The sequence below is a fragment of the Eleutherodactylus coqui genome, chromosome 4 (genome assembly GCF_035609145.1).
Source record: "Eleutherodactylus coqui strain aEleCoq1 chromosome 4, aEleCoq1.hap1, whole genome shotgun sequence".
Taxonomy (NCBI): Eukaryota; Metazoa; Chordata; class Amphibia; order Anura; family Eleutherodactylidae; genus Eleutherodactylus; species Eleutherodactylus coqui.
This window is the reverse complement of record NC_089840.1, coordinates 295,791,802-295,818,318: the sequence shown is the minus strand read 5'-3', so window position 1 is coordinate 295,818,318 and position 26,517 is coordinate 295,791,802. Positions and strand designations below refer to the sequence as shown.

The 26,517-nt window shown below is 51.9% G+C and overlaps 1 protein-coding gene across 1 annotated transcript in view; it reads left to right on the top strand.

Moving 5' to 3' along the window:
• The first annotated feature begins 3,644 nt into the window (after positions 1-3,644).
• The window catches only part of GPAM (glycerol-3-phosphate acyltransferase, mitochondrial), a 63,198-nt gene continuing 40,325 nt past the window's right edge, over positions 3,645-26,517 (top strand). Inside the window, exons 1-5 of the mRNA XM_066601418.1 lie at positions 3,645-3,712; positions 7,969-8,107; positions 13,866-13,988; positions 24,245-24,318; positions 26,330-26,443. Coding sequence (XP_066457515.1) covers positions 8,006-8,107; positions 13,866-13,988; positions 24,245-24,318; positions 26,330-26,443 — 413 coding nt within the window. The 5' untranslated portion in view covers positions 3,645-3,712; positions 7,969-8,005. The remainder of the gene's footprint in view (positions 3,713-7,968; positions 8,108-13,865; positions 13,989-24,244; positions 24,319-26,329; positions 26,444-26,517) is intronic.

Genomic DNA, 26,517 nt, shown 5'->3' with positions numbered 1-26,517 from the left:
AACTGGTCAGGTCATTTTTGTTGCAGTTTGTGCGCCGTAGAAACAAGACGAACCGAAAGATGGCGGAATTTTGTTTTTTTTTCCTTTTTACTCCACTTAGAACTTTTTAAAAGTTTTCCAGGACAATTTATGGCAGATTAAATAGAACCACTGAAAAATACAACTCGTCCCGCAAACAACAACAACGAGCCCTCGTACAGCGACGGCGATGGAGCTACGATTAAAACAAAAAAAATGCTTAGTCAGTAAGGGGTTAAGTAACTTGAAGCTGAGCCGTGCGGCTCGCATTCCGTGTGACCCGGGGGATCAGCAGCTTATAATTTTACAGAAATATCAATTATTTTCTGTTATAAAAATTTTTAAAAAATGCGTTGCAGAGTTTAATCGTTGCTTATAAGAGCCCTAAGTTAGCCCATTAGGCCCCGCCTCCCGCAGTATAATGCAGTACATAAGTAATGCAGTGTACTATCCTAGCGATCGAACCATCATATCTTCACGTCTCCTTCAGGACTAAAAACAGAGTTTTTATTGAAAGACAAAAAACCTCTTTAAAAAAAATATGAATTTCTCTCAGAAAAAAACTTGTTTTCATTCCTCATGTCCGCGGGGAGATTGGGGCCCGCATGGGTCTCTGCGCAGAATCCCGCAGCGGATCCCTCCCGGCCCGCAGATATGAGGCCAAGAAAATAGAATATACTCACCTGTCCGGACGCTGCGGGTCTGCCCTCTGTGGCCGCCGGATCTTCTTTCCTTGACCCGGCGGATGTGCGCCTGCTTTCCCACGGCGCAGCACAAAAACAGCTGCGGGGGCGCCGCAGGAGCCGCATGAAACGGAGCATGCTGCGGGTGCGCTCACACACTGCGATCCGCACACCGGGGAAAAATAACATCCGCAGGTATTAAATTACCTGCAGATGCCCAATGATTGCCGACGGGCGCGGAACGCACGAGCGGGAGACCCGCGCAGTATTATTAATTCTATTTAGCCTGTGGACATCGGGCCCTAAATGGATGAAATGGCAAAATAAAACTATTTTTAAAAGTAGCACATAAGTATTACAGCGCCGGTAACGACCGAAACAGGGAGAAGAGCTTATATATCCAGCAGTACTGGCCAGTAACATCTCCAACACAATATATGTCCCCCAGAGTGCAGCCAGTAACATCTCCAACACATTATATGTCCCCCAGAGTGCAGCCAGTAACATCTCCAACACATTATATGTCCCCCAGAGTGCGGCCAGTAACATCTCCAACACATTATATGTCCCCCAGAGTGCAGCCAGTAACATCTACAACACATTATATGTCCCCCAGAGTGCGGCCAGTAACATCTCCAACACATTATATGTCCCCCAGAGTGCAGCCAGTAACATCTCCAACCCACTATATGTCCCCCAGAGTGCGGCCAGTAACATCTCCAACACAATATATGTCCCCCAGAGTGCGGCCAGTAACATCTCCAACACATTATATGTCCCCCAAAGTGCAGCCAGTAACATCTCCAACACATTATATGTCCCCCAGAGTGCGGCCAGTAACATCTCCAACACAATATATGTCCCCCAGAGTGCAGCCAGTAACATCTCCAACCCATTATATGTCCCCCAGAGTGCGGCCAGTAACATCTCCAACACATTATATGTCCCCCAGAGTGCAGCCAGTAACATCTCAAACACATTATATGTCCCCCAGAGTGCGGCCAGTAACATCTCCAACACATTATATGTCCCCCAGAGTGCGGCCAGTACCATCTCCAACACATTATATGTCCCCCAGAGTGCGACCAGTAACATCTACAACACATTATATGTCCCCAGAGTGCGGCCAGTAACATCTCCAACACATTATATGTCCCCCAGAGTGCGGCCAGTAACATCTACAACACATTATATGTCCCCCAGAGTGTGGCCAGTAACATCTATAACACATTATATGTCCCCCAGAGTGCAGCCAGTAACATCTACAACACATTATATGTCCCCCAGAGTGCGGCCAGTAACATCTCCAACACATTATATGTCCCCAGAGTGCGGCCAGTAACATCTCCAACACATTATATGTCCCCCAGAGTGCGGCCAGTAACATCTCCAACACATTATATGTCCCCCAGAGTGCGGCCAGTAACATCTTCAACACATTATATGTCCCCAGTGTGCGGCCAGTAACATCTCCAATACATTATATGTCCCCCTGAGTGCGGCCAGTAACATCTCCAACATATTATATGTCCTCCAGAGTGCAGCCAGTAACATCTCCAACACATTATATGTCCTCCAGAGTGCAGCCAGTAACATCTCCAACACATTATATGTCCCCCAGAGTGCGGCCAGTAACATCTTCAACACATTATATGTCCCCAGTGTGCGGCCAGTAACATCTCCAATACATTATATGTCCCCCTGAGTGCGGCCAGTAACATCTCCAACATATTATATGTCCTCCAGAGTGCAGCCAGTAACATCTCCAACACATTATATGTCCTCCTGAGTGCAGCCAGTAACATCTCCAACACATTATATGTCCCCCAGAGTGCGGCCAGTAACATCTACAACACATTATATGTCCCCTAGAGTGCAGCCAGTAACATCTCCAACACATTATATGTCCCCCAGAGTGCGGCCAGTAACATCTCCAACACATTATATGTCCTCCAGAGTGCAGCCAGTAACATCTCCAACACATTATATGTCCTCCAGAGTGCAGCCAGTAACATCTACAACATATTATATGTCCCCCAGAGTGCAGCCAGTAACATCTCCAACACATTATATGTCCCCCAGAGTGCAGCCAGTAACATCTCCAGCACATTATATGTCCCCTAGAGTGCAGCCAGTAACATCTGCAACACATTATATGTCCCCCAGAGTGCGGCCAGTACCTTCTCCAACACATTATATGTCCCCCAGAGTGCGGCCAGTGACATCCCCAACACATTATATGTCCCCCAGAGTGCAGCCAGTGACATCCCCAACACATTATATGTTCCCCACAGTGCAGCCAGTAACATGTCCAACACATTATATGTCCCCTAGAGTGCAGCCAGTAACATCTCTAACACATTATATGTCCCCCAGAGTGCAGCCAGTAACATCTCCAACACATTATATGTCCCCTAGAGTGCAGCCAGTAACATCTGCAACACATTATATGTCCCCAGAGTGCAGCCCGTAACATCTCCAACACATTATATGTCCCCAGAGTGCAGCCAGTAACATCTATAACACATTATATAACCCCCAGAGTGCAGCCAGTAACATCTACAACACATTATATGTCCCCCAGAGTGCGGCCAGTAATATCTCCAACATATTATATGTCCCCCAGAGTGCGGCCAGTAACATCTCTAACACATTATATGTCCCCCAGAGTGCGGCCAGTACCTTCTCCAACACATTATATGTCCCCCAGAGTGCAGCCAGTAACATCTCCAACACATTATATGTCCCCCAGAGTGCAGCCAGTAACATCTCTACACGGTGCCCATGTTTAACATCCTCCTCTCCCACAGCAGGGTCAGGGTCCAGCTCTAAGGACAGCTGCCCCTCCTCCTCTCTCACAGCAAGAAGGGTTGTCCAGCACTCAGGACAGCTTGCCCTCACTCATCATGGCGGCTCTAGGTAGTGTCGCGCCGGTGACGTCAGCCGAGCGCCGGCTGGAGGCTGCAGGAGAAGCGCGCTGAGCGCAGTGCTGGCTGCTGGAGCCGGGAGAGGTGAGTGCGGGCTGTGAGGGTCACCGAGTATCCTGTGCCGGCGGTGATGTCACGCAGACTGTAGCCGCACGGACAGTGATATGTGCCGGCGGGGGATCTGTGGAGGCTGACCGCATTGTATCCCGGCTGTGCCCGTACATGTGCCCGCCGGGCTGAGGACATATGCTGTGCCCGCCGGGCTGATGATCTGCTGGGTGCCCGCCTGAGTGATGCTACATGCTGTGTGGCTGCTGGAGTGGTGGTGTTCTGTGCCCCCCAGACTGAGGATATATATGCAGTGTGCCCGCATGACTGAGGATATACTGTGCCCACCGGACTGATCTGCTGGGTGCCCGTCTGATGCTACATGTTGTGTGGCTGCTGGAATGGTGGTATTCTGTGCCCACATGACTGAGGATATATGCAGTGTGCCCGTCTGATGCTATGTACTGTGTGGCTGCTGGACTGGTGGTATTCTGTGCCCACCAGCTGAGGATACATATGCAGTGTGCCCACATGACTGAGAACATATAAGCTGCACCTGCCTGAGGCTATATACAGCGTGCCCGCCGGACTGAGGCTATATACAGTGTGCCTGCCGGACTGGGGCTATATACAGTGTGCCCGCCGGACTGGGGCTATATACAGTGTGCCCGCCGGACTGGGGCTATATACAGTGTGCCCGCCGGACTGGGGCTATATACAGTGTGCCCGCCGGACTGGGGCTATATACAGCGTGCCCGCCGGACTGAGGCTATATACAGTGTGCCCGCCGGACTGGGGCTATATACAGTGTGCCCGCCGGACTGGGGCTATATACAGTGTGCCAGCCCCAGTTACATCAGCCCGCATACCCTTGTATCAGTGTATTTATAGCCCCTTCCTCATCTGTGACCTTGCAGTGACCGTCCCGTCTCCGTCCCCTCCGGGTGGCGCTGGTCATCGGCTCCCGTATCCTTCACCCCCAGTAATTGTCATTGTGCGTTTACTAAAAGGAGGCTGCAGAGAAGACCCCGACGTCTGTGTGCCCCTATGACTGCCGGGTGACGCCTGCGTGGCCCTATGACTGCCGGGTGACGCCTGCGTGTCCCTATGACTGCCGGGTGACGCCTGCGTGTCCCTATGACTGCCGGGTGACGTCTGCGTGCCCCTATGACTGCCGGGTGACGTCTGTGTGCCCCTATGACTGCCGGGTGACGTCTGTGTGCCCCTATGACTGCCGGGTGACGTCTGTGTGCCCCTATGACTGCCGGGTGACGTCTGTGTGCCCCTATGACTGCCGGGGGACGCCTGTGTGCCCCTATGACTGCCGGGTGACGCCTGCGTGCCCCTATGACTGTCGGGTGACGCCTGCGTGCCCCTATGACTGCCGGGTGACGTCTGCGTGCCCCTATGACTGCCGGGTGACGTCTGCGTGCCCCTATGACTGCCGGGTGACGCCTGCGTGCCCCTATGACTGCCGGGTGACGCCTGCGTGCCCCTATGACTGCCGGGTGACGCCTGCGTGCCCCTATGACTGCCGGGTGACGCCTGCGTGCCCCTATGACTGCCGGGTGACGCCTGCGTGCCCCTATGACTGCCGGGTGACGCCTGCGTGCCCCTATGACTGCCGGGTGACGCCTGCGTGGCCCTATGACTGCCGGGTGACGCCTGCGTGGCCCTATGACTGCCGGGTGACGCCTGCGTGGCCCTATGACTGCCGGGTGACGCCTGCGTGGCCCTATGACTGCCGGGTGACGCCTGCGTGGCCCTATGACTGCCGGGTGGCGCCTGCGTGGCCCTATGACTGCCGGGTGGCGCCTGCGTGGCCCTATGACTGCCGGGTGGCGCCTGCGTGGCCCTATGACTGCCGGGTGGCGCCTGCGTGGCCCTATGACTGCCGGGTGGCGCCTGCGTGGCCCTATGACTGCCGGGTGGCGCCTGCGTGGCCCTATGACTGCCGGGTGGCGCCTGCGTGGCCCTATGACTGCCGGGTGGCGCCTGCGTGGCCCTATGACTGCCGGGTGGCGCCTGCGTGGCCCTATGACTGCCGGGTGGCGCCTGCGTGGCCCTATGACTGCCGGGTGGCGCCTGCGTGGCCCCCCCTACACGACTGCCGGGTGACGCCTGCGTGTCCCCCCCTACACGACTGCCGGGTGGCGCCTGTGTGCCCCTATGACTGCCGGGTGACGCCTGTGTGCCCCTATGACTGCCGGGTGACGCCTGTGTGCCCCTATGACTGCCGGGTGACGCCTGTGTGCCCCTATGACTGCCGGGTGACGCCTGTGTGCCCCTATGACTGCCGGGTGACGCCTGTGTGCCCCTATGACTGCCGGGTGACGCCTGTGTGCCCCTATGACTGCCGGGTGACGCCTGTGTGCCCCTATGACTGCCGGGTGACGCCTGTGTGCCCCTATGACTGCCGGGTGACGCCTGTGTGCCCCTATGACTGCCGGGTGACGCCTGTGTGCCCCTATGACTGCCGGGTGACGCCTGTGTGCCCCTATGACTGCCGGGTGGCGCCTGTGTGCCCCTATGACTGCCGGGTGGCGCCTGTGTGCCCCTATGACTGCCGGGTGGCGCCTGTGTGCCCCTATGACTGCCGGGTGGCGCCTGTGTGCCCCTATGACTGCCGGGTGGCGCCTGTGTGCCCCTATGACTGCCGGGTGGCGCCTGCGTGCCCCTATGACTGCCGGGTGGCGCCTGCGTGCCCCTATGACTGCCGGGTGGCGCCTGCGTGCCCCTATGACTGCCGGGTGGCGCCTGCGTGCCCCTATGACTGCCGGGTGGCGCCTGCGTGCCCCTATGACTGCCGGGTGGCGCCTGCGTGCCCCTATGACTGCCGGGTGGCGCCTGCGTGCCCCTATGACTGCCGGGTGGCGCCTGCGTGGCCCCCCCTACACGACTGCCGGGTGACGCCTGCGTGTCCCCCCCTACACGACTGCCGGGTGGCGCCTGTGTGCCCCTATGACTGCCGGGTGACGCCTGTGTGCCCCTATGACTGCCGGGTGACGCCTGTGTGCCCCTATGACTGCCGGGTGACGCCTGTGTGCCCCTATGACTGCCGGGTGACGCCTGTGTGCCCCTATGACTGCCGGGTGACGCCTGTGTGCCCCTATGACTGCCGGGTGACGCCTGTGTGCCCCTATGACTGCCGGGTGACGCCTGTGTGCCCCTATGACTGCCGGGTGACGCCTGTGTGCCCCTATGACTGCCGGGTGGCGCCTGTGTGCCCCTATGACTGCCGGGTGGCGCCTGTGTGCCCCTATGACTGCCGGGTGGCGCCTGTGTGCCCCTATGACTGCCGGGTGGCGCCTGTGTGCCCCTATGACTGCCGGGTGGCGCCTGCGTGCCCCTATGACTGCCGGGTGGCGCCTGCGTGCCCCTATGACTGCCGGGTGGCGCCTGCGTGCCCCTATGACTGCCGGGTGGCGCCTGCGTGGCCCTATGACTGCCGGGTGGCGCCTGCGTGGCCCTATGACTGCCGGGTGGCGCCTGCGTGGCCCTATGACTGCCGGGTGGCGCCTGCGTGGCCCTATGACTGCCGGGTGGCGCCTGCGTGGCCCTATGGGTGGCGCCTGCGTGGCCCTATGACTGCCGGGTGACGCCTGCGTGGCCCCCCCCTACACGACTGCCGGGTGACGCCTGCGTGGCCCTATGACTGCCGGGTGGCGCCTGCGTGGCCCTATGACTGCCGGGTGGCGCCTGCGTGGCCCTATGACTGCCGGGTGGCGCCTGCGTGGCCCTATGACTGCCGGGTGGCGCCTGCGTGGCCCTATGACTGCCGGGTGGCGCCTGCGTGGCCCTACGACTGCCGGGTGACGCCTGCGTGGCCCCCCCCTACACGACTGCCGGGTGACGCCTGCGTGTCCCCCCCTACACGACTGCCGGGTGACGCCTGCGTGTCCCCCCCTACACGACTGCCGGGTGACGCCTGCGTGTCCCCCCCCCTACACGACTGCCGGGTGACGCCTGCGTGTCCCCCCCCCTACACGACTGCCGGGTGACGCCTGCGTGTCCCCCCCCCTACACGACTGCCGGGTGACGCCTGCGTGTCCCCCCCCCTACACGACTGCCGGGTGACGCCTGCGTGTCCCCCCCCCTACACGACTGCCGGGTGACGCCTGCGTGTCCCCCCCCCTACACGACTGCCGGGTGACGCCTGCGTGTCCCCCCCCTACACGACTGCCGGGTGACGCCTGCGTGTCCCCCCCCCTACACGACTGCCGGGTGACGTCTGTGTGTGTCCCCCCTACACAATGGCCCGTGTTTTTGTAACTCCTGTGTATCCTCTGCAGTGACCGGTGGGGAGTCAGCTTCGGCTCTGCCAGTGTGATGGAGGAGGCCGGTTATCCCCTGGGCATGGCTGACCTGTCCTGCCCGCCCGGCTCCGTGGACTATACACGTGGGAGGCTAAAGAACTGCGGAGAAGAATGGGTGAGTGACGTCAGTGCCGGAGTGTCATCCTGCTACGGGATTGGTGGACGTACACCTAAGCTGTCACGTGACCTCAGTGCCCGGCTCGTGGCATGGGGTGACGGGTGTTGTGTTACTGTGGCCACGTGTTCTGCTGTGTTTATGGATTACCAGTGCAGTGAGATTTACCTGCTTATTGTAATCCGTTAACCCCTTCAGGACACGGCCGCTTTGTTTATTTTCCCTTCCTCTTCACTTTCACGAGATGGTGACCCTTTTCTCCCTCTGCGGTTCCTGTCGGGGGCTCGTAGTGCTCCGTGGGACGAGTCGTGGTGTTGGGGGGGGGGGGGGTCTATGTAATGTGTGGGAATGTTACGGGAAATGGATACAATTCCACCAAAATGCCACAACTGCATCCTGCGGTGCGAACACAACGCCAAAGTCATGGAGGTCTTTTTGCTGTTCTTTTTCTGCTGCCGTCCCTTTATTTCCCGGCGCCCTCGCCGTGTGACGGCTCCTTCTTGCGGGACGTCCTTTAGTTTCTTTAAAAAAAAAAACTTTAATGAAAACTCTTTGTTTTAGGCCTCATGTCCACGGGGAAAATCAGGCCCGCTCCGGATTCTCCATGGAGAATCTGCAGCGGGTCCCTCCTGCCCCGCGGACATGGGGCATAAAAATAAGAATTAACTCACCTCTCGCACGCTCCGGATCTTCCCTTCGCCGCGGCTTCATCTTCTCTCCGTCGCGGCCGGATCTTCTTTCTTCGGCCCGGCGGATGTGCACGGCACGTCGATTGCGTGCCCCGCGCATGCGCCGGCCCGAAGAAAAAAGATCCGGCCACGACGGAGAGAAGATGAAGCCGCGGCGAAGGAAAGATCCAGAGCAGATGAGTAAATACCCGCACAAAAATGGTGTATGGTGCAGATTTTTTCATGCTCCATTTTTAAAAAAATCCCTTTTATTGACCATCCGCGGGTATTTATCTACCCCGCGGGTGGTCAATGCATCCCTATGGGGTGCGGATCCGCGGGCAGGAGAAGAGTTAAAATCCGCTGCGGACATGAGGCCTTAGACTTTCATTTCCTCCCCTCAGGGGGCTTGTAATCCTGTGACCACTTGCCCTATATACTGTAGTTATTCAGTATTGCAGTATATAGTGATTTTTGTTTTTTATGTTGCCCCGGCAGGACTTGCTAGGCATCTATGCATGCAGCCCTGGGGGCCTTCAGTAGTCTCAGGGCTGCCATACTAGCCCATTGCCACCCTCCAGTGGTGTTTCAGGGGATGCCAGTGGGGTGCAGGAAGTGGCCCTCCTCCTTCCACTGATTGTTTAGATGGGAGGTCAGCTCCGGATATGGAGCGGACTCCGTGTGTTAGGCCGAATGCACACGACCGGGTCAAATTCCGAAGGTGGAGTCTGACCCAGTGGCCGTGCTGTGAGCCCAGAGTACCTGTCCTGCCCGTTGGGGGCCGCCCGTCCCGTCCCGCCCGTTGGGGGCCGCCCGTCCCGTCCCGCCCGTTGGGGGCCGCCCGTCCCATCCCGCCGGTTGGGGGCCGCCCGGCCCGTCCTGACCATAAATGTCCCCATCGCAAGGTTCTGCTTAGTTACTCGCAGTAAATGCAACGTTTTTCCAAGCGTCTGTGTGAGCGAAGGGTGTCTTCCCACGAACCAGTGATTGGGCATTAAATGGCGCAAACGAGTGGTTTTCCGTGACGGTGTCCCCAGTGACTCCAGGAGCCGGAGGGGTGCGGAGTGAGAACGCTCATTAGCCGCTGGTTACTTTGTTTCAGCTCACTAGATTGAAGCGACTAGTCAGCGACCTGTCACTCAGTACAAACAGGCAGACCTCTCGCCGGAAGAGATCTCACCGCAGTCGGCGGACGGTGCTCCTGCGTGGAAGCGCTGGGCCATAGGTCTTGGGATGACTGTCGGACGCTCCTGTACACCATAGTCATCCCAGGTAAGAGCACCCTAATGGACTGCAACACGTGGCAGACCTGGAAGTCTTCCCTGGGCTCTGGGCTGCCATGTGAACCCATCGGCACCCCGTGATTGGGGGGGGGGGGGACGTATTGCAGGGGCCCGCTGCCTCTGGATGCCCTGCAAGCAGCATCTAAACCGTTCATTGCAGCGATCGGAGCTGGCGCTGATCGCTGCAGGCGGATGTTGGCTACCTGCCGGGTACGGGGCGGGTTTGTCTTCGGAGACCGCTCCATTTACCACCTGTGACCTCCTGCCGTATATTTATGGTGGGTGGTCCTTAACAGGGTAGCGGCTTCAGGACCACCCAACAACTAGAAACAAACCGCCCAGAAGTGTTGAGTGGGAGTCGCGTTCACGCCGTACCGGCGGCTCTAAGCGTGGCAATTAACTGCTTAGGTGCCACATATAAAGCTGCCTGCGTGTCTAAACAGTCAGCGGGACCCCCGCAGCGCAGTCAGAGGGGCGATGGGTCCACCTGGCAGGCGGGAGCCTACTGAAGGCTGTGCGGGTACCGCCTATGGTACCGAGAGCACATAGTGCGCCAGCACCCATTACCCATCATGCCCTGCTTTATAAAGTTAGACACACATGAGACTAGAGAGCTTTGGTATCGGAGTAATGGCGGCGGCCCGCAGGACAACTGCGAATGCTGGAAGAACGAAACCACCAAAATCAGGGAATTGAGTTTTTTTTTCCTTGTTTGTTTATTTTTTCTCCCCACTTTAACATTTCTATAATTTTTTCTGTGCCGTAAAAAGCAGACCTCGCCCACAAACCACCCGCGTGCCGCTGTCCGTGCGACCATATAAAGCTGGGGCTCTCGGGTGGCGGGACGGAGAAACAAAAATTAAAGAAGGGCTGAAGGTTTCTGGTCTCCGTGGAGCGCCCTTCTACACGGCCGACAGTCGCTGATGTCATCGCTGAGGTCACCGGCGCTCGCGCAGAGCGTTTAGGTTGGGAGACGTCCCGCTGTATCGCTGGGTTCTCGCTCAGCGCGGCCCCCTCTATAGGAAGGGCTGGGGAGCGTTTACACGGAACAATTATCACTTAAATGAGTTAATTTGGGTGAATCCTGAGCAAAATCATCACAGAAGGAGCCGCCGCTAATCAGGGAGCCCCTGTATGTATGCTGTCCCTGTCTTGTGTAGTTGAATACAATCTATTGTTCCCTGTTATCAGCCATTCCAGGCAGATAAGCACAGTAGTGTTCTTCAATGAGATGATTGACAGGCAGCCCAGACATGTCACATACCTCCAGTGCCGTGAAGCGTGGGTGTGACGGATGCAGCCGCTCCTTAGCCGGGCCCCATGATACCATTTAGAGCTACCGGCCCTTTAATAATGCCGTTATGAGAGCAGCGAGATATAAATAGAAACACATTGTATTTATCAGATCAGTCCTGTTAACTGCAAACAGAAGTGTCCTGTCCAAGCCGGGAACCGGACCATGGGGCCCAAATAATACCGCCACCCGTACTGTAGTCACAATAATACCACCATACAGTGCCCAAATATCGCTTCCATACTAAGCTGTAAATATACTGCCACCCAGTGCTAGTATAACAGTTCATATAGTGTCAGTTAGACCTCCAAGATGAGTCCCATTTACCCAAGTAATGCCTACATACTAAGCCACATTAATACCGCCATACAGTTCTAGAGTAGTAGTTCATGTAGTGTCCAAGTAAGACCTTGATACTAGGCCACAGTACTGTTACAATATAGTGCCCAAATAATACCGCCATACAGAGCTAGTATAATAGTTCATAGCGTGCCATCCTCTGTGCCCCTGCGGGTGGACAAAGCCCAGACTACAGAGGAGACGGCTTTCTACAGTGCGTTGGCATGGGAGCGCTACCCCTGACTGCCAAGACTTCCGCTTGGGATGCGGGGAGCCGCTGCTGCAAATGACAAGGTTTTCTTAACCCCTTCCTGACCGGCCTGTAAGGACCAAGTGATTTGTGTCACATTGCAGGAGCCATACCCCGCTGACAGCCGTATGACGGCTCGCTACCTGTGGGAGGAGCTGTCCATATAATGTGTGGTTGTTTGTCTTCTTTGTTTAATATGGCGGTATATCCGCGGGCGTATCCTGCGGCGCTCCTGGGCACGAGCCCTGAGACCCAGAATGCGGCGCTCTGTGGGGGCTGATGTCTTCGTGGGAGGAGCTGCCGTTATTGGTAGCGGTCGGGGGCGGGGCTTGGGGGTCGGTCTTTATCAGGGCTTTTAGGATGCGAACAAAAGAAAAATAACAATTCTGGTAGTTTATAAAATAATTTTCAACGGCAAAATAAATCAAGTCTCTTGGTTGTTTGGGTCCCTGCAGGCGCCTTACACTTATATGCGGCTCCGAAAACATGTCGTTTCTGGTATTTTATCCATTTAAAATGGGTTCTTTTGTGGGGAAAAAGTGTTTTTTTTTTTTTTTTTTTTGTTAGTTTTTTTAATAGTTAAAATTTTTGTTGAACTTTTTTGACACAGTTTTTTAGTACCTGAACGGGACCTGGAAGAGGTGAAGTTGAATCGCTTGCATAGTACACTGCATTACTTATGTACTGCGTTCTACTAACCTAGGACACATTGGTGGGGCCTAATAGGCTGAGGTATAGGGCAGAAATGGAGGCCTTTGTCAGGCTTCTGGCTGCAATGGAAGCCCATTGGTACCTTGTGGTCACGCTGCGGTGGGCCAACGGGGAAGCCCCCTCCCCTGTCTTCTGCTTACATGCCGCAGTTACTATTGATTGTGGCATGTAAGGGGTTAAACTGCCCGGACCTGAGGTTTCTCCCTTCCTGGCAGTTGTAGCAGGAGCCGGGCTGTCAGTAATCAAACAAGCCACTGTCTCAGGCGTCCTGGAGATGGGCAGGATTTTCCCGTAGAATTCCCGCCCGTGCCCGCTGCCATAGGGTTGCATTACATAATGCCGTCCTACGCACTCGGCCGCGATTTGTCCGCGTGAAAACAGATTGCGGCATGTTCTATTTCTGTGCAGAGGCCCACGCAGAAAGGTCTTCAGTGACACGCAGGCTCCGCTCTGCGCATGGAGCAGGTGAGCCGCAGTGGTCGCTGCAGGGGCACGGGGCGGATCCCACTGCGAGAATTCTCACAGAGGGATCCGACTCGGCCGTCTGCGGGGGCCTTAAAAAAATGTAAACCTGCATATACAGCCCTTTTAGGTCAATAAGAAGATGTCTAGCGGTCATGTAGGGGTTAATGAGTGTGTCCATCCACTCCTACATTATTGGGACCCTACAAATGGCTGGAAAGTCTCTTCCGCTCTGTGACCTACGGAAAGGTCTGAGAGTGTAATCTATGCAATGTCATGTGACCGTAGTAATGTGATACAATGTATGTGCATACAGTGCTAGTGTCATGTGATACAATGTATAGCGCTCTACAGTGTCATGTGATACAATGTATGTGCATACAGCGCTAGTGTCATGTGATACAATGTATGTGCATACAGCGCTAGTGTCATGTGATACAATGTATAGCGCTCTACAGTGTCATGTGATACAATGTATATGTGTACAGCTCTACAGTGTCATGTGATACAATGTATAGCGCTCTACAGTGTCATGTGATACAATGTATATGTGTACAGCTCTACAGTGTCATGTGATACAATGTATATGTATACAGCTCTACAGTGTCATGTGATACAATGTATATGTGTACAGCTCTACAGTGTCATGTGATACAATGTATAGCGCTCTACAGTGTCATGTGATACAATGTATATGTGTACAGCTCTACAGTGTCATGTGATACAATGTATCTGATGTGCCCCCCTTTAGGGCGAGCGCTTCTGCAGTCCGGCCATCTGCACATCTTCTACACTGAAGTGGAAGGAGACTCTGCTGAGCCGAAAGCGTCCGTTCGTGGGCCGATGCTGCTACGTCTGCACGCCGCAGAGCCGGGTAAGAGGGTTAGGAGCAGATCGGGGCTAATGCTGCCGCAGAGGAGGCGGCGGGTCTCATGTAATTATAGCAGCTGTCAGTCATCACATGACCGTCGGAGCACAGCTTGGGTTTTGTCTGGAGTTCTTCCTCGCTGACCTCATCTGCTTCCATCTGATTGGCTGTTACTGTGTGACGCGGCTCAGACTGTGAGTTGTCTGCAGTGTAAGGTTTACCCTTATCAGAGCTGACATCTCCCAGCATGACCTGCTTGTTCAGGGTCTGGTGATTATGTACAGTCAGGTGATGTACAAGCTCCACCAGCAGAATAGTGAGTGCAGCTCTGAGGTATAATACAGGATGTAACTCAGGAGCAGTACAGGATAAGTAATGTATATACACAGTGACTCCACCAGCAGAATAGTGAGTGCAGCTCTGAGGTATAATACAGGATGTAACTCAGGATCAGTACAGGATAAGTAATGTATGTACACAGTGACTCCACCAGCAGAATAGTGAGTGCAGCTCTGGAGTATAATACAGGCTGTAACTCGGGGTCAGTACAGGATAAGTAATGTATGTACACAGTGACTCCACCAGCAGAATAGTGAGTGCAGCTCTGAGGTATAATACAGGATGTAACTCAGGAGCAGTACAGGATAAGTAATGTATATACACAGTGACTCCACCAGCAGAATAGTGAGTGCAGCTCTGGAGTATAATACAGGATGGAACTCAGGATCAGTACAGGATAAGTAATGTATGTACACAGTGACTCCACCAGCAGAATAGTGAGTGCAGCTCTGAGGTATAATACAGGATGTAACTCAGGAGCAGTACAGGATAAGTAATGTATGTACACAGTGACTCCACCAGCAGAATAGTGAGTGCAGCTCTGGAGTATAATACAGGATGTAACTCAGGATCAGTACAGGATAAGTAATGTATGTACACAGTAACTCCAGCAGCAGAATAGTGAGTGCAGCTCTGGAGTATAATACAGGATGTAACTCAGGATCAGTACAGGATAAGTAATGTATGTACACAGTAACTCCAGCAGCAGAATAGTGAGTGCAGCTCTGGAGTATAATACAGGATGTAACTCAGGATCAGTACAGGATAAGTAATGTATGTACACAGTGACTCCACCAGCAGAATAGTGAGTGCAGCTCTGGAGTATAATACAGTATGTAACTCAGGAGCAGTACAGGATAAGTAATGTATGTGCACAGTGACTCCACCAGCAGAATAGTGAGTGCAGCTCTGGGGTATAATACAGGATGTAACTCAGGGTCAGTACAGGATAAGTAATGTATGTACACAGTGACTCCAGCAGCAGAATAGTGAGTGCAGCTCTGGAGTATAATACAGGATGTAACTCAGGATCAATACAGGATTAGTAATGTATGTACACAAAATCACAGAGGTAAGGAAAAAGAAAAAAAAAAAAAAAAAAAAAAAAAAAAAAAAAAAAAAAAAAAAAACAAACATTCACTGAAAAAGCCAAAAATACCTGAAGGTCTGCAAAGCAGACACGGTCGCCATAGGCACGATCGCCATAAGGCAGGCACAATCGCCACCGGCACAATCGCCGTAGGGCAGGCGCAATGGCCTTAAGCCCTGAGGATATGTAGTCAGCCAGACAATAATGTGTGGAGGAGCAACTTGTTCCTGGCAAGCTAATATGCAGTCACCCACTCAACCCAGCCCAGAATGGGGAGGAGTGACTGCATATACTAAAAGCCTGCACATGTGAACGATACCAAAGATGTCAGCCATAGATAGGTGGTGACCCACCATACAGGATATCAACCCTGGCTGATATGACAGCGGGTTGCCCTGTATCTCTAAGGTGGGCCACACTGGCTGACATCTTGGGCTCCCCCACCAACTAGCAAACTACATACAAAAGTACTAATGCATACTGATAAAATGCGGGTGTTAGTACTGCATTTTGGCCAAAACGCATAGGCTGACGGACCGCGTCGAGGTCACACCGCTTCCGTCAGTACCTACGCTAACTCACAATAAATTACATAAAATCACAGAGGTAAGGAAAAAGAAAAAAACAAACATTCACTGAAAAAGCCAAAAATACCTGAAGGTCTGCAAAGCAGACACGGTCGCCATAGGCACGATCGCCATAAGGCAGGCACAATCGCCACCGGCACAATCGCCGTAGGGCAGGCGCAATGGCCTTAAGCCCTGAGGATATGTAGTCAGCCAGACAATAATGTGTGGAGGAGCAACTTGTTCCTGGCAAGCTAATATGCAGTCACCCACTCAACCCAGCCCAGAATGGGGAGGAGTGACTGCATATACTAAAAGCCTGCACATGTGAACGATACCAAAGATGTCAGCCATAGATAGGTGGTGACCCACCATACAGGATATCAACCCTGGCTGATATGACAGCGGGTTGCCCTGTATCTCTAAGGTGGGCCACACTGGCTGACATCTTGGGCTCCCCCACCAACTAGCAAACTACATACAAAAGTACTAATGCATACTGATAAAATGCGGGTGTTAGTACTGCATTTTGGCCAAAACGCATAGGCTGACGGACCGCGTCGAGGTCACACCGCTTCCGTCAGTACCTACGCTAACTCACAATAAATTACATAAAATCACAGAGGTAAGGAAAAAGAAAAAAACAAACATTCACTGAAAAAGCCAAAAATACCTGAAGGTCTGCAAAGCAGACACGGTCGCCATAGGCACGATCGCCATAAGGCAGGCACAATCGCCACCGGCACAATCGCCGTAGGGCAGGCGCAATGGCCTTAAGCCCTGAGGATATGTAGTCAGCCAGACAATAATGTGTGGAGGAGCAACTTGTTCCTGGCAAGCTAATATGCAGTCACCCACTCAACCCAGCCCAGAATGGGGAGGAGTGACTGCATATACTAAAAGCCTGCACATGTGAACGATACCAAAGATGTCAGCCATAGATAGGTGGTGACCCACCATACAGGATATCAACCCTGGCTGATATGACAGCGGGTTGCCCTGTATCTCTAAGGTGGGCCACACTGGCTGACATCTTGGGCTCCCCCACCAACTAGCAAACTACATACAAAAGTACTAATGCATACTGATAAAATGCGGGTGTTAGTACTGCATTTTGGCCAAAACGCATAGGCTGACGGACCGCGTCGAGGTCACACCGCTTCCGTCAGTACCTACGCTAACTCACAATAAATTACATAAAATCACAGAGGTAAGGAAAAAGAAAAAAACAAACATTCACTGAAAAAGCCAAAAATACCTGAAGGTCTGCAAAGCAGACACGGTCGCCATAGGCACGATCGCCATAAGGCAGGCACAATCGCCACCGGCACAATCGCCGTAGGGCAGGCGCAATGGCCTTAAGCCCTGAGGATATGTAGTCAGCCAGACAATAATGTGTGGAGGAGCAACTTGTTCCTGGCAAGCTAATATGCAGTCACCCACTCAACCCAGCCCAGAATGGGGAGGAGTGACTGCATATACTAAAAGCCTGCACATGTGAACGATACCAAAGATGTCAGCCATAGATAGGTGGTGACCCACCATACAGGATATCAACCCTGGCTGATATGACAGCGGGTTGCCCTGTATCTCTAAGGTGGGCCACACTGGCTGACATCTTGGGCTCCCCCACCAACTAGCAAACTACATACAAAAGTACTAATGCATACTGATAAAATGCGGGTGTTAGTACTGCATTTTGGCCAAAACGCATAGGCTGACGGACCGCGTCGAGGTCACACCGCTTCCGTCAGTACCTACGCTAACTCACAATAAATTACATAAAATCACAGAGGTAAGGAAAAAGAAAAAAACAAACATTCACTGAAAAAGCCAAAAATACCTGAAGGTCTGCAAAGCAGACACGGTCGCCATAGGCACGATCGCCATAAGGCAGGCACAATCGCCACCGGCACAATCGCCGTAGGGCAGGCGCAATGGCCTTAAGCCCTGAGGATATGTAGTCAGCCAGACAATAATGTGTGGAGGAGCAACTTGTTCCTGGCAAGCTAATATGCAGTCACCCACTCAACCCAGCCCAGAATGGGGAGGAGTGACTGCATATACTAAAAGCCTGCACATGTGAACGATACCAAAGATGTCAGCCATAGATAGGTGGTGACCCACCATACAGGATATCAACCCTGGCTGATATGACAGCGGGTTGCCCTGTATCTCTAAGGTGGGCCACACTGGCTGACATCTTGGGCTCCCCCACCAACTAGCAAACTACATACAAAAGTACTAATGCATACTGATAAAATGCGGGTGTTAGTACTGCATTTTGGCCAAAACGCATAGGCTGACGGACCGCGTCGAGGTCACACCGCTTCCGTCAGTACCTACGCTAACTCACAATAAATTACATAAAATCACAGAGGTAAGGAAAAAGAAAAAAACAAACATTCACTGAAAAAGCCAAAAATACCTGAAGGTCTGCAAAGCAGACACGGTCGCCATAGGCACGATCGCCATAAGGCAGGCACAATCGCCACCGGCACAATCGCCGTAGGGCAGGCGCAATGGCCTTAAGCCCTGAGGATATGTAGTCAGCCAGACAATAATGTGTGGAGGAGCAACTTGTTCCTGGCAAGCTAATATGCAGTCACCCACTCAACCCAGCCCAGAATGGGGAGGAGTGACTGCATATACTAAAAGCCTGCACATGTGAACGATACCAAAGATGTCAGCCATAGATAGGTGGTGACCCACCATACAGGATATCAACCCTGGCTGATATGACAGCGGGTTGCCCTGTATCTCTAAGGTGGGCCACACTGGCTGACATCTTGGGCTCCCCCACCAACTAGCAAACTACATACAAAAGTACTAATGCATACTGATAAAATGCGGGTGTTAGTACTGCATTTTGGCCAAAACGCATAGGCTGACGGACCGCGTCGAGGTCACACCGCTTCCGTCAGTACCTACGCTAACTCACAATAAATTACATAAAATCACAGAGGTAAGGAAAAAGAAAAAAACAAACATTCACTGAAAAAGCCAAAAATACCTGAAGGTCTGCAAAGCAGACACGGTCGCCATAGGCACGATCGCCATAAGGCAGGCACAATCGCCACCGGCACAATCGCCGTAGGGCAGGCGCAATGGCCTTAAGCCCTGAGGATATGTAGTCAGCCAGACAATAATGTGTGGAGGAGCAACTTGTTCCTGGCAAGCTAATATGCAGTCACCCACTCAACCCAGCCCAGAATGGGGAGGAGTGACTGCATATACTAAAAGCCTGCACATGTGAACGATACCAAAGATGTCAGCCATAGATAGGTGGTGACCCACCATACAGGATATCAACCCTGGCTGATATGACAGCGGGTTGCCCTGTATCTCTAAGGTGGGCCACACTGGCTGACATCTTGGGCTCCCCCACCAACTAGCAAACTACATACAAAAGTACTAATGCATACTGATAAAATGCGGGTGTTAGTACTGCATTTTGGCCAAAACGCATAGGCTGACGGACCGCGTCGAGGTCACACCGCTTCCGTCAGTACCTACGCTAACTCACAATAAATTACATAAAATCACAGAGGTAAGGAAAAAGAAAAAAACAAACATTCACTGAAAAAGCCAAAAATACCTGAAGGTCTGCAAAGCAGACACGGTCGCCATAGGCACGATCGCCATAAGGCAGGCACAATCGCCACCGGCACAATCGCCGTAGGGCAGGCGCAATGGCCTTAAGCCCTGAGGATATGTAGTCAGCCAGACAATAATGTGTGGAGGAGCAACTTGTTCCTGGCAAGCTAATATGCAGTCACCCACTCAACCCAGCCCAGAATGGGGAGGAGTGACTGCATATACTAAAAGCCTGCACATGTGAACGATACCAAAGATGTCAGCCATAGATAGGTGGTGACCCACCATACAGGATATCAACCCTGGCTGATATGACAGCGGGTTGCCCTGTATCTCTAAGGTGGGCCACACTGGCTGACATCTTGGGCTCCCCCACCAACTAGCAAACTACATACAAAAGTACTAATGCATACTGATAAAATGCGGGTGTTAGTACTGCATTTTGGCCAAAACGCATAGGCTGACGGACCGCGTCGAGGTCACACCGCTTCCGTCAGTACCTACGCTAACTCACAATAAATTACATAAAATCACAGAGGTAAGGAAAAAGAAAAAAACAAACATTCACTGAAAAAGCCAAAAATACCTGAAGGTCTGCAAAGCAGACACGGTCGCCATAGGCACGATCGCCATAAGGCAGGCACAATCGCCACCGGCACAATCGCCGTAGGGCAGGCGCAATGGCCTTAAGCCCTGAGGATATGTAGTCAGCCAGACAATAATGTGTGGAGGAGCAACTTGTTCCTGGCAAGCTAATATGCAGTCACCCACTCAACCCAGCCCAGAATGGGGAGGAGTGACTGCATATACTAAAAGCCTGCACATGTGAACGATACCAAAGATGTCAGCCATAGATAGGTGGTGACCCGCCATAGATAGGTGGTGACCCACCATACAGGATATCAACCCTGGCTGATATGACAGCGGGTTGCCCTGTATCTCTAAGGTGGGCCACACTGGCTGACATCTTGGGCTCCCCCACCAACTAGCAAACTACATACAAAAGTACTAATGCATACTGATAAAATGCGGGTGTTAGTACTGCATTTTGGCCAAAACGCATAGGCTGACGGACCGCGTCGAGGTCACACCGCTTCCGTCAGTACCTACGCTAACTCACAATAAATTACATAAAATCACAGAGGTAAGGAAAAAGAAAAAAACAAACATTCACTGAAAAAGCCAAAAATACCTGAAGGTCTGCAAAGCAGACACGGTCGCCATAGGCACGATCGCCATAAGGCAGGCACAATCGCCACCGGCACAATCGCCGTAGGGCAGGCGCAATGGCCTTAAGCCCTGAGGATATGTAGTCAGCCAGACAATAATGTGTGGAGGAGCAACTTGTTCCTGGCAAGCTAATATGCAGTCACCCACTCAACCCAGCCCAGAATGGGGAGGAGTGACTGCATATACTAAAAGCCTGCACATGTGAACGATACCAAAGATGTCAGCCATAGATAGGTGGTGACCCACCATACAGGATATCAACCCTGGCTGATATGACAGCGGGTTGCCCTGTATCTCTAAGGTGGGCCACACTGGCTGACATCTTGGGCTCCCCCACCAACTAGCAAACTACATACAAAAGTACTAATGCATACTGATAAAATGCGGGTGTTAGTACTGCATTTTGGCCAAAACGCATAGGCTGACGGACCGCGTCGAGGTCACACCGCTTCCGTCAGTACCTACGCTAACTCACAATAAATTACATAAAATCACAGAGGTAAGGAAAAAGAAAAAAACAAACATTCACTGAAAAAGCCAAAAATACCTGAAGGTCTGCAAAGCAGACACGGTCGCCATAGGCACGATCGCCATAAGGCAGGCACAATCGCCACCGGCACAATCGCCGTAGGGCAGGCGCAATGGCCTTAAGCCCTGAGGATATGTAGTCAGCCAGACAATAATGTGTGGAGGAGCAACTTGTTCCTGGCAAGCTAATATGCAGTCACCCACTCAACCCAGCCCAGAATGGGGAGGAGTGACTGCATATACTAAAAGCCTGCACATGTGAACGATACCAAAGATGTCAGCCATAGATAGGTGGTGACCCACCATACAGGATATCAACCCTGGCTGATATGACAGCGGGTTGCCCTGTATCTCTAAGGTGGGCCACACTGGCTGACATCTTGGGCTCCCCCACCAACTAGCAAACTACATACAAAAGTACTAATGCATACTGATAAAATGCGGGTGTTAGTACTGCATTTTGGCCAAAACGCATAGGCTGACGGACCGCGTCGAGGTCACACCGCTTCCGTCAGTACCTACGCTAACTCACAATAAATTACATAAAATCACAGAGGTAAGGAAAAAGAAAAAAACAAACATTCACTGAAAAAGCCAAAAATACCTGAAGGTCTGCAAAGCAGACACGGTCGCCATAGGCACGATCGCCATAAGGCAGGCACAATCGCCACCGGCACAATCGCCGTAGGGCAGGCGCAATGGCCTTAAGCCCTGAGGATATGTAGTCAGCCAGACAATAATGTGTGGAGGAGCAACTTGTTCCTGGCAAGCTAATATGCAGTCACCCACTCAACCCAGCCCAGAATGGGGAGGAGTGACTGCATATACTAAAAGCCTGCACATGTGAACGATACCAAAGATGTCAGCCATAGATAGGTGGTGACCCACCATACAGGATATCAACCCTGGCTGATATGACAGCGGGTTGCCCTGTATCTCTAAGGTGGGCCACACTGGCTGACATCTTGGGCTCCCCCACCAACTAGCAAACTACATACAAAAGTACTAATGCATACTGATAAAATGCGGGTGTTAGTACTGCATTTTGGCCAAAACGCATAGGCTGACGGACCGCGTCGAGGTCACACCGCTTCCGTCAGTACCTACGCTAACTCACAATAAATTACATAAAATCACAGAGGTAAGGAAAAAGAAAAAAACAAACATTCACTGAAAAAGCCAAAAATACCTGAAGGTCTGCAAAGCAGACACGGTCGCCATAGGCACGATCGCCATAAGGCAGGCACAATCGCCACCGGCACAATCGCCGTAGGGCAGGCGCAATGGCCTTAAGCCCTGAGGATATGTAGTCAGCCAGACAATAATGTGTGGAGGAGCAACTTGTTCCTGGCAAGCTAATATGCAGTCACCCACTCAACCCAGCCCAGAATGGGGAGGAGTGACTGCATATACTAAAAGCCTGCACATGTGAACGATACCAAAGATGTCAGCCATAGATAGGTGGTGACCCACCATACAGGATATCAACCCTGGCTGATATGACAGCGGGTTGCCCTGTATCTCTAAGGTGGGCCACACTGGCTGACATCTTGGGCTCCCCCACCAACTAGCAAACTACATACAAAAGTACTAATGCATACTGATAAAATGCGGGTGTTAGTACTGCATTTTGGCCAAAACGCATAGGCTGACGGACCGCGTCGAGGTCACACCGCTTCCGTCAGTACCTACGCTAACTCACAATAAATTACATAAAATCACAGAGGTAAGGAAAAAGAAAAAAACAAACATTCACTGAAAAAGCCAAAAATACCTGAAGGTCTGCAAAGCAGACACGGTCGCCATAGGCACGATCGCCATAAGGCAGGCACAATCGCCACCGGCACAATCGCCGTAGGGCAGGCGCAATGGCCTTAAGCCCTGAGGATATGTAGTCAGCCAGACAATAATGTGTGGAGGAGCAACTTGTTCCTGGCAAGCTAATATGCAGTCACCCACTCAACCCAGCCCAGAATGGGGAGGAGTGACTGCATATACTAAAAGCCTGCACATGTGAACGATACCAAAGATGTCAGCCATAGATAGGTGGTGACCCACCATACAGGATATCAACCCTGGCTGATATGACAGCGGGTTGCCCTGTATCTCTAAGGTGGGCCACACTGGCTGACATCTTGGGCTCCCCCACCAACTAGCAAACTACATACAAAAGTACTAATGCATACTGATAAAATGCGGGTGTTAGTACTGCATTTTGGCCAAAACGCATAGGCTGACGGACCGCGTCGAGGTCACACCGCTTCCGTCAGTACCTACGCTAACTCACAATAAATTACATAAAATCACAGAGGTAAGGAAAAAGAAAAAAACAAACATTCACTGAAAAAGCCAAAAATACCTGAAGGGTTGCTCCTCCACACATTATTGTCTGGCTGACTACATATCCTCAGGGCTTAAGGCCATTGCGCCTGCCCTACGGCGATTGTGCCGGTGGCGATTGTGCCTGCCTTATGGCGATCGTGCCTATGGCGACCGTGTCTGCTTTGCAGACCTTCAGGTATTTTTGGCTTTTTCAGTGAATGTAATGTATGTACACAGTGACTCCACCAGCAGAATAGTGAGTGCAGCTCTGGAGTATAATACAGGCTGTAACTCGGGGTCAGTACAGGATTAGTAATGTATGTACACAGTGACTCCACCAGCAGAATAGTGAGTGCAGCTCTGGGGTATAATACAGGATGTAACTCAGGATCAGTACAGGATAAGTAATGTATGTACACAGTGACTCCAGCAGCAGAATAGTGAGTGCAGCTCTGGGGGATAATACAGGATGTAACTCAGGATCAGTACAGGATAAGTAATGTATGTACACAGTGACTCCACCAGCAGAGTAATGTATGTACACAGGGATCGTACATAAATCTTATGTAATATCTGTTCCTTTCTTGCAGGATAGCTTCTATAATCCCAGCATCCCATCATTGGGCCTCCGCAACGTTATCTACATCAATGAGACCCACACACGGTACGTCCATTGTGCTGCAGTCGCTGCTCTTCACATGACTGATATCGCCATCAGTAAAATCTTTTTAGTCCAGAACCTTCATGTATTTGCCTTTCTGCAGTCACCACTAGGGGGAGCTCCAAAGGTTACTGATTATACAAGGAACTCTGTAATCAACCCAGTATACAGTAATCTCCTGAGCTCCCCTTAGTGGTGGCTCCAGGAAGACAGAATTGTATTTTCTAACTGCCTGTGCTGCGGTTCTGGTACTCTGTATCTGAATATTGAAGCTTCCTCACATGCAGGGACTTTTCTTTCAGCCACCAGACCTTAATACTTTCCCTCTGAGGTGTAAATGCAGCGCCTCCTTATCTTGTCTCCTATTTGGTTCCTCAGATGGTGACGTTCTCTGTAAATATTGACTGTCTATGATGTAAGTCGCTCTTCCTCGGGTTAATAATTACAATTAGTTGTTTTTTTCCATCTAAAGTTCCCGTTTTTCATTTTCTCAATGTGACCCGGAAAAGGCGCCGCTGTCACATGATCTGCTGTCCGGTCTGATGTTAATGAAGCTTCATCGCTGTATAATGAAAAGTGTTGCAACTTGGTACTTTACAGTTTCTTACCATTTTCAAGTCACCTGTTTGCTGTCAGTGAATGGAAGTGTTGGTCAGTATTTCCATACCTTGATTCTTTCAGCTGATGAGTTTGTTACTTTGTGTCAGTCTGAAGTGAAAGGAGGAATATCTAGACTGAAACCTTGAAACAACCCATCAGCCGTGTGGACGGCACTGGATCAGAGTGGGGTGTAAACAATGAAAATATTTGTGTTCACAGCAAGCAGAGATATTGAAAATGGAACTGAAACCTAAAATCTATAACAAAGTTGCACCTTTATTTAGGTCTGGATGAGCCCAATTGTAATTGAGACTACGCAGCTTCCTATGGGGCCCCTGAGGGCAGGAACACCAGCGCTGAAGTGCAACCACCCAGTATTACTAGTTGGGAACTATATGGCAGTATTATATGGGTTCTCAACCCCTTAACGCTACGGGACATATAGTTACGTCCTGCAGGTTTGGGGTATCTATGAGGGGAGAACGCTGGGCGATCTCGCTCCATACAGGGCGGGTGTAGGCTGTTTCTTCCACCCACCTGCAACAGCTACGATAAGCCGCATGGCTCATTGGAGCAGTTAACCCTTTAAATTCCACTGTTGGTTCTGACAGCAGCATTACATCCCCTGACCGATGTTTCGGGGTCCCGTACAGCCCCCGCAATGAGATCGCAGGGAGCCGTGCGGGTGTCATGGCAGGCAGGAGACTTCTGAAAGGCCCCAGGGCTGTCATAGCAAAATGCCTATCAAGCCATGCCCATGGGTGGTTTAATAGAATGCTTATCAGATCGCGGTATAACGTAATGCCATAGCATTATATTATACTGCAGAAGCGATCAAAGCATCGCAAGTTCTTGTCCCCTCTGGGGACTAAAAAAAAAGAAAGTAAAAATAGGTTTAAGAAAGTTTCACTAATTATTAAAAAGCGTAAAAGGTTAAAAAAATGAAAAAAAAAGAGAAAAAAGCTCTATTCATAATAAAAGGATCTAACTAATAATATATATACATATTTGGTATCGCTGCGTCCGTAGACGTCAGATCTGTCATAGTAACATATTTTTTACCCCGCACGATGAACGTTGTCAGGAAAACAAAACAAACACCAGAATTGCGCTTTTTTGGTCACCCCGTCTGCAAGAAAAAATGTGGTGAAAAGCGAGCAAAAAGTCCCGTGTACTCCAGAATAAAGGGGGCGATGTGTCCTGCAGAACTTCCCGATTTGCACCTTGATGCCAGATTAATGGACGTTCGTTGTCTTGTTTGTGTCTTTTGCGCAGTTGCACTGTTCCTTTCTGTGCCCTTTAGGGCTGGTGTATTGGCCGACCAGTCAGTGAGCCCGAGCCGGGGGCGCGGCGAGCAGTGCGCAGGTAAGGGTCACGGCTCCGACCTCGCTCATCACCCTGTTTTCCCTCGCAGGCACCGCGGCTGGCTGGCTCGTCGCCTCTGTTATGTGCTCTTTGTCCAGGAGCGAGATGTCAACAAGAGCATGTTCTGCAGCAACATGGCAGAGACGGTGCTGAACCAGAGCAGGTGAGGACACGGGGCGCTGCGTTAACGGTTAACGAGGCCACTGCGGCGCCCATCCTCCGCAGAAGGGATGTTTA